The 12,176-nt window shown below is 43.0% G+C and overlaps 1 protein-coding gene across 2 annotated transcripts in view; it reads left to right on the top strand.

Annotated features, from left to right (window-relative positions):
• LOC308060351 (CUB and sushi domain-containing protein 2-like) overlaps window positions 1–12,176 on the top strand; it is a 50,451-nt gene that overhangs the window by 1,820 nt on the left and 36,455 nt on the right. Inside the window, exon 2 of one of the 2 annotated variants that reach the window (XM_080378949.1) lies at window positions 6,763–6,875. The exons of the other annotated variant lie outside the window; for it this stretch is intronic. Within the exon in view, the coding sequence (XP_080235075.1) occupies window positions 6,763–6,875 (113 nt within the window). The remainder of the gene's footprint in view (window positions 1–6,762; window positions 6,876–12,176) is intronic. 2 annotated transcript variants of the gene reach the window in all.

The following is a 12,176-nucleotide window of genomic DNA, read 5'->3' on the forward strand; positions in this document are numbered from 1 at the left end:
TGTCTTTGCCTTGCATCTTAACTCAATATTTCAGTACCCCAGTATCTGCCCATAGCTGATGAAATAGATGTAGGGTGCCTTGCGTGAAGATGGAAGCACTTTTCTCTTATTTCTCCTACCTTTCAAGTTGATTATCTCTTCATATGAGCTCTTCGGCCTCAGCATCATGTTTTTTTGTGAAATACGTGCTTATTGACTTGAAAGATAGCAAAAGATAACTAGAATTTGGGGGGAGTTTGCCTGTGTCTCCTCCCTAGTTTCCACAACTGCCCTTGTAGCAAAATCATATCTATGGACTGAAGTTTATTTCTGGTGTAAACAGCAAATATTTAGGGACTGTCCTTACGTGTGTAGCTTGACTTGAAAATAAAAACAGCGTGATTTTGAGCATATATCATTCCAACAAGTTGAGTAAATCCAAATGTGAACTGATACAGTTTTTCTTACATCATTACAGTACCCTTTTAAGCTGGCTGAGTCTTTTTTTTTGGTCCAGAGCATCATTTCAGCCTTACAGGGATTGAAATCAAAGGACAACTGTCTTAGTAACACCAGTGAGTTCTACCTTGCAGACAAAACTGGCTTTTAAGTGTCTGCAGCATGAATGAGCTGGAAGTATTCTCAGAATATGCTCTGCTTGGTTTATTGATGATTAATGAGAACATTCATAGTACCAGTTATTTGCCAATATAGTTTTGTGTTTTGGTTTTTTTTAAAAGCTCATATCTTATTGTAACTCCTTGTTTTGTTAATAAATACAGACAGAAAGAGAGAAAAACTAACAGAACCACTGAGGAAAAAAAATTCTGAACCAAACAAGCCTGTGGAAATGCTAGCAGAGAGTTAGCTGCCTCCTCGCGTGTGCCTTTCATCCATGCTTATTGAAAATGGGGGAAAAGATCTGCACAGTTCTCCCTGCTGAAAATAGAAGGGATGAGATGTGTGGAAGGGGCCGCGGCAGCAGCAGCCTGTGATACAGCCACAGGGGATGAGCGAGGCGGAGGCGTACTGGGGCACTGGGAGGAGGAGGAGGAGGAGGCGGCAGCTGTAGAAGCTGTAATGACACAGGAGCAGGCCGGGACAGCAGCGAGGTGGCAGAGAAAGCCCTCCTGGAGTCAGGGCTACCACTGAATCTTGCAGACAATGATATGTGATGAACAAAGACCTGTCAGCTTCAGTTTTACTGCAAATATTCAAGTCCGTGTGCCTAGGGCATCTGCAGGTCACTTTTTTCCAGCTTTGTAAAGTAGTATTTGAAATGCATAGTGGTTCTTTCGGGATTTGGCCCGTGATTTGGAGGAGACGTTAAACTTCTTCAGGATGAAAGATGATTTCTAAAACTGATTTCTAAAACTAAGATATTAATAGGAATGACAAGATGTTTTATTCCCTGTTAGACTACTTTACCCCACACCCACCAGCAACTGCGTCTTTAAAGAAAAATTCTGCTACCTGTAATGAGGTCTGAGATGAGATGGATTGCTGTGGCAAATTCCCTCATCTCTTACATTTGTTCTCTTAGTCTTGATCTACGTTCCATGAGGCAGCCTTGAGGACACTTGTGAGCGACCACTGACTTTGCATGTGGCTGTTTCTAGTTTCCCCTAAGACATTTAATTTTTAAACATACATACATACGTATTTCTGATGGTGTTCTGCCTGCAGCAACTGGAGTATGATGCTTACACATCCTTTTCATCAACATTGAGGAAGTTGCAAGTAGTAATTCTCACTCATAGTCTTTCCTCTGAAAAATAGCTGAGCATACAGCTGGCTTTTCACTGAAGCCAGTGAGTTTCCTCATTTCTGCGTGCACAAGCCAGTCATCTAGCTGAATAAGGCATATAAAACTTGATTGAAAGGCAATTGGGAGTTACTGGGCTCTTTCTGTTGGCCCCGGATTGAAAGTGGATTAGCTGAATACTTCATGAATGCACCTTTCACATGACTTCAGGTTGACTTGCTGCCTTGTTAGCTGGGTGCGCAGTGTGCAAGGGGCTCACTGGCTCCTTCGGAAGACCCCTCCGCTCCCACTCAGAGCTGCTGTTTTCTCAACAAGTCCCTTACACCTGACTTGGCTCGACTGTTGTCCTGGGACAGTGCAGTGGTGTCAGACTAGTACTTAACAGAACGATGTCATTTAAACTGTATATAGTAAAGAGTGTGGTTCATTTGACAGGAAATTTTCTTTAATAGGTGCCTTTAAATTACATGCAGGAAAAAAATCACTAAAGTATGGTGTAGTGTAATTTAATGCTGGGTTAAACGATGCAATCCAGTGCATTTTCATTAGATGTTCTGAGACACTTCTCTAGCATTTATGTTTTAAAGGCTGTTGGATTGCCAGCTGCAATAACTATTTTGATTGCAGCCTGAGCTGATGGTGGGCATCCTACCAGAAAAATAATGTGCTGTGTTTTAATTATGGCACCTGCACTCCAAAACGGGAGCCAGCGTCACATTTTATGATACAGTTGTACTTGAGGCAGTGGAACAGTATAATATGCAACAGAAGGAGGTGAGAGCATTTGCAACAGGACTAAGAGGTGGGCTGTCCTGGCTGACTGTTCCTTTCCTAGGGCAAGAGAAGTGTTCAGTTGTGGGTTGAGCCTGCTGAGCCCAGCAGTCAGTGGGTCTCTGGTGCTCAGTGGGATAATTTGCCACTGGGGAAGGACTTTGTGGCATTAGGGATGGTGGTGGTAGGTCACAGAGGCAAGCCAGCTGGGCTCGGTGAGGAGTGGAGAGCAGCACACCTAGAACCCAGTGCATGATCCTTGAGCCTCAGCACCTGCTGGTGTGCTGAGAGGCACTGGTGCTGGTGGCACTACGGAGAACCTGTGAAGGGATGGTGGTTACAACAGCAGCTATTTTTTACTGACACTGGTCTTAGCAAAGCTTTTCTGCAAACGTGGAGCCATGCACCAGAAATATTGCCATGTTGGTGGCAAACCAGAGGTGAAGAATGAAGAAGGATGCAAAGAGAAGAGAGGATGTGCTGATTTGTTTTGGTATATTGATTTTTGCTGTACTGTGAAGCAAGGGCAAGCTCATGAAGTGGTGTTTCTGGCACTGGTTTAGTTTGGTGCCTTGCAGTAGGAGCAGAATTAAGCCAATGAAAACCACATTGAAAATCTCACACAGTGTTGGCTCCGAGCAACTTAAGGGAGTAATGACTCAATAATCCATTTGGCCAGAGGTACAGAAGAAATGGAAGATGATTTCTTTTTTTTGTGTGTGTGTGCTGTTATTACTGCCCTCACCTTCTTGTTATGGCCCTTAATAAAAACAAGAAACAGGGTTTGTTGCTTTTCTTTCTCATTAGCATATATATTTTTTTTATTGCTACACTAAATAACAGCGATGTCAGAATTGCTGCTTCCTGCATGAGGCTGTAGGGGAATGGTTTCACATTCTGTCTGCCATCAGGTTGATTCCTGTGCTTTAAATTTGCCTGGGATGCAGGTTTAGGGAGGAAGGCAGGAGGACAGTTTACCACCCAGGTCAAAACAAGGCAGGGTGCCTTGCTAAGCTTTTGGCTGTTCTGGGTCTTTGGAACAGGAGCACTGAGGTTTTATGGAGTGATTTGAGCATGAGCCTGGTTAAATTAGTGTTTCTTAAAGAGGACGCTGCCTGTGCTCCTGCTTGGAGAAGAGGACATCAGAAAATTTTTAATTGTGTGCGTTTTTGAAGGCCTAAGAGGAGGAATACCTTTTATTTTGACTGAAGCTGCTTCCAGTGAGGAACGGGAGGAATTCAGTCCCATTTCCAGTGCAGGTTTTCACTGCACACGAAGATACAGAAATTAGTGGCCTAGAGGGTAGGAGTTGCTACATAGAATTTTTTTCTTTTTTTTTTTTCGAAGCAGTATTTCCTGCTTCCTTCTGAACAAGTATGGTTTTAGCGCTAATGGGGCACTTTTCATCATCTGTGGGCAGAAAGGCTGTTTGATCTGAAGGGGAAGACAGTGTTTGGTCACCATCTGTGCAGGCAGGCAGCCCATTTTCTTCTGCTTGCTCCAGGGACACTCGATAGACACAAATGAACCTCTGAAGTTAAGGGCCTGGAGAGATGGATGGGTTTATTAATTTTTAGAGGTTCAGGAAGCCCAGAGGTTCCCATGAAAATTGTGTCTTCAGTCAATGTGGAATCTGTAGAAGGACTGAGAACAAACCCTCACTTACAATTTCATGCCCTTATGCACAGGCCATCCTTTTCTTTTAAGGCCCTGTAACTAGAAAATATGAATACATGCTTGAGGGCAGTGTTGTTCCAGGTAGCAGTTAATTCCCACTGACTCCTATGGGAAATGTGCAGTTGCTTACAGGTAAACAGATGTATAAATGTTGCCTGGAATTAAAAGAAACACCTGTGAAGTGAGGTCCTCTTGGTACATAGACTGTGAACAGAATCCGTGATGCAGGAAGCTTAGTGCAGAGGGAACAGATCTATTTTGGATATAAAAAGCACAGCCTATCGTTAACTAATTCCTAGATAATGATAAAGCAGTGCATGGTGATTAGAGGAAAAACAACTGACAGGTTCTGCTGTCCATTGTGTGTTTTTATTAATCTGGTCCATGCCTTGCCTGGATTTTTTGAGTGCATGAAGGTTTCAGTAGAGAGGTTTAATTAAACTGCAAAATAAATTAATAAAAACTATGGCGCTCTTCCTCAGTTCTGTGCATGGTAAAATTATCTCGGATCCTTAAAACATCCTGGAACTTTTTATTTTTTAATAAACAGGAACAATTGTCCTTCCAGCTTGTACAGACAGTGGATTTTATGCTGACAGCCAGTAACGTACTACTTTGCTGACATAAAATTTGACTTCCATCATTGACTAGGAACTGTGTGAACTTTGCCAGTTTGGAAATTTTGCTTTAATAAGGTTCTTAGGCAGCGCATGTCAGCTTTCATTTGTCAGAGTTAAATCTATTTTAAATAATTTTTAGGCTTACTAAATTAAGGCGAGAGGAAGAACTGCAGGGAAGTACAATCGCTGTCTCTGGAAGTTGCCAGGGGCTGGTGGCTACTTGAAGGAGAAATTGCTTGGGCTGGGAACTGCAGTGTGCTAGTACCTGAGCCCATGGTCAGGGAGAGGGTGGTGGCCCCCCAGAATTAAAGATCTGATTTTTGTTCTATGGGTGCTTTTTTCATTCCATGTAATATACGAGGAGAGGAGATACTCTGAATCAAACACAGGCTTACAGGTATTTCTTAAGAGGTCAGAGTGCTTTGTGTCACAAGTAATCTTTTGCTCTTTCTGTAAGAAAGGCTAGCTGCTGTATAAAAAGATGTGGGATAAACCTCTGAGGATGTAAGAAGCTTCAAACTGCCTTACTGTAGCCAGTTTATCTCGTGCTACTTCATCATAGACTCGTAGAATGGTTTTGGTTGGAAGGGACCTTGAAGATCATCTGGTTCCCGGCTTGAACACTCTTGATCTCAAATGAGAGCTCGTGGCAGTGAGCACCTTCAGTTGCTGCTGCTTCTGTGGTTTTGTAAAAGTCTGGGTTTAGGACAGTTAGCAGGCAAGGGGGATTGCATCTGAATTTGTCCTTGATAATGGCAGGCAAGAATCTAATATGAGAGATTTACATAAGAAACATTTGTTTTAAAGCAATTATGTAAATCACTGTAGCCGAGTGTAAGGCGAAGCCTTCTAAGTTATAAAACGGTAATTGTTTGTGAGAAATGTACATTAGCTGTTCTTGGGCTATGTCAACGCAGTATTGGGACTTAGTGTTTAGAATCTCATAATGCAGGTTTAAAATCCTTACTGAACAGACTTTTGTAATAAAATTAACAGCTGTCATTTAGCTCTAGGAGCTCAAGGAGAGTGGGTGGGATGGCAGGACACCTGGGTGAGGGGCTTCTGCAGTGCTGGGTTTGGTCTGTTCGCTAGACTTGTCCCATTTCTCTATAGTTCTTTCTACCCTGACCGGTGGGCACGTGTCTGTGTTCTAGGCAGTTCCTGCAGTACATCTATTAGATCATCTTGTGCAAATGATTTCGTGTCCCTGTGCTTTGATTTCCTCAGTGAGTGAAGAGGTGTTAACCATCGCGATCTTCACTGTGGCGCATATTAGGTAGTAGGATGAAAAGTGCCATCCTTGGGATTGCTCTCGCAGGGACAGTTGGGTGGGGGTTGGGGAGGATTCCTAGAAACTTCAAACCTTATCCATTGTAAAATACAGAACAAATACTCTGAAGACAGCCACCTTGATGGGCTTTAATTGGGACATCAGGTTTTTTGCCTGTTCTCTTATGCTATTTTAGGTTGTGTTCAATTTAACATAGCTTGTGTAATATTTCAGACCCTTACCTGATATTCTTACTCCAAGGTTTTCAAAACACGTTACAGGCATTTTTGAAAAATGTCTTGGGCTCACACAACAACCATAAATATTGCTTCCATTTCACGGACAGGGAAAGTTTCTCTGAAGGGCTCAGTGACTGCTCTGAGATCACAGGGCTGGGGTTAGCAGAGCACTGCAGAGCCAGTGTTGTTACTGAACGAGGTGTGAAGCAGATTGACCCTATTTGAAACCAGCTTACAAAGAACTACATTAGTAGTTACTCTGGTAAGCCAGAAGGTGTTAAAAGACCAGGATTTGTTGAAGCTGTACCGGTTTGTTTCCTTCAGCTCTGATGCTCCCTGCTTCAGGCTGTGGTGTGTACTGGCCAGAGTGGCATCTCTTGGATTTGCTGTCAGGTCAAAGGCAGAAGTGGTGAGTGTAACCTTCCTCTTGATTTCTTCCAGGTTAACGGGTTTCCAGCTGCCTGCTCCTGTTGTGAGTACAGGGGTTGGGCTGTCCTTGTGGCTTGTGAGTGATTACACAGTCAGTGCTCAAGGCTTCCAGGCTAACTATGAAGGTAAGTCTGCTCAGTTCAGTAATTGTCTTGAATTGTATCTGCATTTGGCATGTGACAGGATGCAAAATGAAGGTGCAGAGTTTTCCACCAGGATATATACATATGCAGACACTTAATCCAAGACAGGAGTGTCTGGTTCTTGTATAATTTGATTCATTTCTTCAGAATACAGAATTCAAATTGCTGTTTCCTTTCAAGTGAAATGTTAATTTTTCCTCTCGGCATCTGTGCTTAAAACCTCTTTGAAGGCTTATTCTAACAGCAAAGCTGGAATGACTGAGAAGGAGGGGTAATGTGGGATTTGTGGAGTGTGCAGGGTTGCAGCAAGCGCAGCACCCTGCATAGTTACTGGGATTTACAGCTGAGACACTGGGGACTGTGGAGCAGTGCATAGGATGCTCAGATTACTGCATTTTTCTTTTATAGTCTCTTTGCTTATGCATTGTTTTTCTTTGCCCTGCACCTTCCTTCCCAAGTACATAAATTCGCCTGCTGTGTTTCTGGTCATAAATAATGGCCAGTGGTTGGTGATTGTAGAAGTAAAGGATTCCATGTGAAGGCTTGGTGGCTTCAGAAAATCTTGGACAGTGGAAGACTCAGATACGTGAAAGAGCTGTTCGTAGTAGTAGGCAGGTCATGGCTGTGATATGACCTGGTACGGCTGGGCAAATGGCAGTTAACCATGTTAAAATTCAAGTTACGTTTATGTTGATTATTGCACCTAGGAAGCTGTTTGTATCTGCATAAAAGTTCTTCTTTGAAGTCTGTGGAAGTTCCTCGGCCTTAATGATATTTTTTGCTAGTAAGTACTACTGGCCAATTACCCAGTGCATTAAACCTTCATTTAGATGATGTTGAAGTCTCTCAACATTTTCTGCACTTGACAATTGTTCAGGGGAGCTCTGTTTAAATACCCTCTAATTTCTGATTAAAACCTTTGCTCTGCCTGGAGGTGCCAGTGGCATTAAGGCTTTTTTTTTATTAGTCTGGAAGTGATCTGTGTGTGAGCAGGTGTTCCATACGGCTAGGCGATGGTGTTAAAGTTCATCGCAGTCGGAGACCATGCTCTGTTGTTTGCTGGGTAAGTGCCTGCTGGTGGTGTGTGCTGGCTGGCAGGACAGTTGAGCACAGCAGTGTGGTGAGGAAAGGCAGATCCTAGTGCCCGTTGGCAAAACCTCTGCTAGAACATATGTCAGTTGCTGTGTCTCGTGGAGATGACGGTACGTTGCTCCGAAATTGTGTGATAGAGGACATGTAGCTGGTTTTGTAGTTCTTGACATTTAGAGTTCATTTTTTGGCATTTACACACAATTACTTGCACACTTTTAAATTTTTTATTGTTACTTCGATGCAGCTGGTAATCTTGAACAAAGGCTTGTTCCAGGGCTACCCTTTAGTCACATGTATTTTAGATTACCTGAAGTTTGACTGGTGTTTAGGAGGCTTTCAAGCAGGTAACTTGAGTGCATCTCTAGGGGGGAAAAACAAAATGTACTTAAAACTTAATCTGAGCCACTGAGTGACCCAGGGCGCTGGTGTAAGAGGGCGACCCAGGGCGCTGGTGTAAATGAAAGCTTCATTTTGATGAAGAGAGGGGCAAACTTGCTGGAAGTGCTTCTCTGAGCCTTCCTTGAAACAAGCTGCTTGCTTGCTGTTTGGATTGTTGTTAACTAAGACTGAAGAAGTAGATAAGTGTGTTTTTTGATCAAAGGGACACACGGCTGCTGTAATGCTGTTTCAGTTAATTGGTAATCTACAACTCGGTGAATAGCTTGTGATTTGATAATTCATGTTTAAAGACAGAACAATGCATTGGAGTCCTTGCAGTAAATGATTCCTTTATGATCTGCTATCAAAGCATGCTCATTATTCTTCTCTCTTCAAGCAATCGTTGGGAAAAGCACCGAAAGAAACAGAATTTTAAAATTGGAACAAAAGATCTCAGGAACTCTTTTTAAAAAGGAGGACAGGAAGAAAGTATGTAGTTGGAGGCATCAAAGTGACACAAAAACGTTGTGCTTACACTGATGCCTGCTCTCCCCTGATCCTCTGGGAAATACATAAGTTGAGGTTGGCTTTATCTAAGTTAACATCTTCCTAGCTTATCTAGTTAGTATGACGCCTGCACGATAAGATCTCTTACAAGCAATTTCTTGAAAACAACAGACATCTGCTCATACCTGTTTGTATGTTTCTTTATTTCTGGTTGTTTCAGGACGTACAGTTCAGCTGTACATTTCACTGGCTTAAAAAGGGAAAGCTTGCACAAGTGGCGGTGGAATCTATTAAATAACATTTCTGCTACGAGAAGTTAGAGATTCTTTAATAACAGACAGGCAGAGTGAGTTTCTGAAAGTCTGCAGAGATTTTTTTCAAGCCCCAGGTAAGCCAGGTGCCAGCAGTGGCCGTGGAAATAGAGGAATAGCCAGCTCCAGGGCTACTGTGCTGTGATGTTTCCTTCTTGACCTCACAGTCTTCTGAATTCATTATAAGTTATTGTGCCTGGCTGCTAGATCTTCCTTAATCCTCTTTTCCTCGTTGTCAGACTTGCTCATCTTTCTTCATTTGGTTTGGTGTGTGTTGCCAGCTTGCTTCTGTCTGCTCTCGTTGTCTGATTCTTCATGTTCTCTCATCTCTTACTGTTTGTTGTGATTTTTCTCTAGATGCTAAAAATTGTTTCAAAGCTCAGGAAACAGCAGGGATAATTCTTCCGTGATTCTGCTGTGGAAGGCTGTTTGAGACCGAGCAGAGAAGCTGCTATTGTCCTTCCCCAGCCCAGCCATCTCTTGAGCAGCGGGCACGGCTGCGACTGAGGATGATGCTGCTGAGGCTGCAGCATCTCTGGGTTTAAGACACCAGATCACAACCTCAGAGATCTGATTTCTCTTCCTGGTTGTGGTGCAGATGGTTCTGCGTGGTCTCACGTTGGCTCTGTAGTCTGGGTTCCTGGGTTCCCAGCTTCCCAGCTGCAAAACCAGGTCAGAACGGCTCCTTGTCCTACGTGCCGTTAGGAATTTGCATTCATGAACGCACACAGAGCATTCAGGAGCTACTGTATGGCCCTGTGGCTGTGGGAAAACCTGCAGCAATAGCACAGTTTGAGAGGGGACGTGATTAGATTATTACAAGTAACTGTTGTTAAGTGAATGATCTGGAAAAAGAAATGGGGGAAACCATTGCAGGATGGCTGGGAGTGAAAAATTGTCAGCTTTTTCATGCTGAATTGGAAGAACAGAAAATTTCATTTCCATTTAAGTATAGTATTTTGATCTGAAGGTAATTTTTTTTACTTAAGAATTTCTTTTCCTAAATACAAGCAGTTTTTATGAAGCTCAGTTTCAGAACGTATAATTTAGAAATTATTTAAATTAAGTGCTTTCATGCTTTTAGCATCCTTAAGTTTGTTTGTGTTTCCCTGTTCCACTGTCCCTTGAATTCAACATGATTTCACAATTAGCCTTGTTCACCCTTAGACTGTGGGATTTTTTTCCTTTTTTAAGACTAAATGATTCTTCTCAAAAATCCTAACGAGCCATTGTAGAGTCTTGCATTTTGTTTCCACTGCAGAACCTCCTCTTTATCATACATGAGTACAGGACAGTTCTAGAAACTGCTGAGGCTGGTGAGCTTAATGATGCTCGAGGCTGCACTGGTCCTTCTTTCTGAGGCTCTTGAGCATTCGTTGAACACTAAGCAAGCAGCCAGGGCCTGGGTGTCTAGCATAAAATGTCTTTCTGCTCCGGTGGTGTGTGTTACAGCTGCTGCCAGGACTGGGGGTGCTGTGGCAGCTGGCGGGGACCGGGTGCTTGTGCAGGGGGTTAATCCTGGCTGCACAGGATGGTGCTGAGGAGGAGAACAGTGCAGTGGGCCCCTTATGCTGGCCTTGGACCCACGGCTGGATCTTGTGCTCGGGATGCAGACAAAAGAAGCAGCAGACAAGGAGGACAGGTAGCACCAAGATGAGATGCTGAAGCAGAGGAAGGACCAGTGGCTGGCTGAGTTTCAGGAACACAGCAGGCTGAAAACAGTTTTATTCTCCATCTCAGGGAGGATAGCTGATATTTCCTTAGCCTGCTAGCCAGGTGTTTCCTTCACCTGCAGAAATCCATCAGAGGCACAGTGCTCTCGCTTGAGACTTGTCCTGCTGCGGCTAGGGCAGTGTTGTCCGGGGGATTTCTAGCAGGAACGGGAAGGAATTGGATTGTCGTGTTAACTTAGTCCTGCTGTATTGATGTTCTCAAGTCACAGTTTTGCCCTGTGCCTCGGTTTCTCTCTCAAATAGGATTGTATTTTCATTTGTGGTGTTTGTGTTCTAACAAGGGAGGTGCTATATAAAAGAAGAGCGATGTGATGATGTTGAATACCTTTTTTAGGAATCCTCGTCTATGTAACTTCCAGAGTTTTAATGTTATTATTATTTTTTTAATTTTTCCCTCCAAAAGCAAAGCTCAATTAGAAACCTCCACAGAGAGTGATGGTGTTTTGGACTCTGGACTCTGCTGCAGAAGCAGTGCTGTGTGATGCAGCAAAACTGAATATTAGGTGAAGATTCCTTCCCAAGACATCGAGTTTGATTACAGCTGCAACAAACTTGATGGCTGCAACCACTGAATTTCTGATTGAAAAGAAACAATTATGCCTAGAAGAACACTGCTTATTTTAAGAAATTAGAAGCATTTAAATACAGAGGGAAACAGCCCCAAGTAAATGGTGCTGTTTTCCTTCGTAATAAATACTGTCCTCTTTCTCAAGCACAAATATCTCATTCTTTAGAGGGTTCTTTGTGAAGTTGTGCATACATGTTTAGAAAATACAATTAAAAACTGGTTCCTGGCCCTCCTTGACCGTTCCTTTTGTTAAACCCAAATGAGGTTTCCTGACCCGGTGCTGCTCTGTGGATGTGCTGCCACTGTGCACCAGCTGTGAAACTGCTTCGTTTCTCAGTTTTCCCATCTGTCATTTGACTTTACAGTAACAGTTGCCCCATTAATGGAAGACAGACAGATCAGTTTGAGCACTCTCTGTCTTTGGAAATAGAGTGTTCAAAATTTTTGTAAAAGCAGGTAACTGTCCAGATCAGCTTCTGATTGAGAAGACCAACACTATTCTTGAGGGCGAAAATCCCCTACAAAAAAACGGGGATTCCCCCAGGCCTTGGGCAATGGGCCTTTTTTTGGAAGTCCTCTGACAAACTGGGAAAAAATGATCCCATTTTTCAACTGAAAGAGTGGAGGAATTTGGATACACAAACCTGCTGCTTTCTGAAAAAAAAGTCTTCAATGTAAACTCTGGGAAGAGTTT

The sequence above is a fragment of the Falco punctatus genome (genome assembly GCF_963210335.1).
Source record: "Falco punctatus genome assembly, chromosome: 3".
Lineage (NCBI taxonomy): Eukaryota > Metazoa > Chordata > Aves > Falconiformes > Falconidae > Falco > Falco punctatus.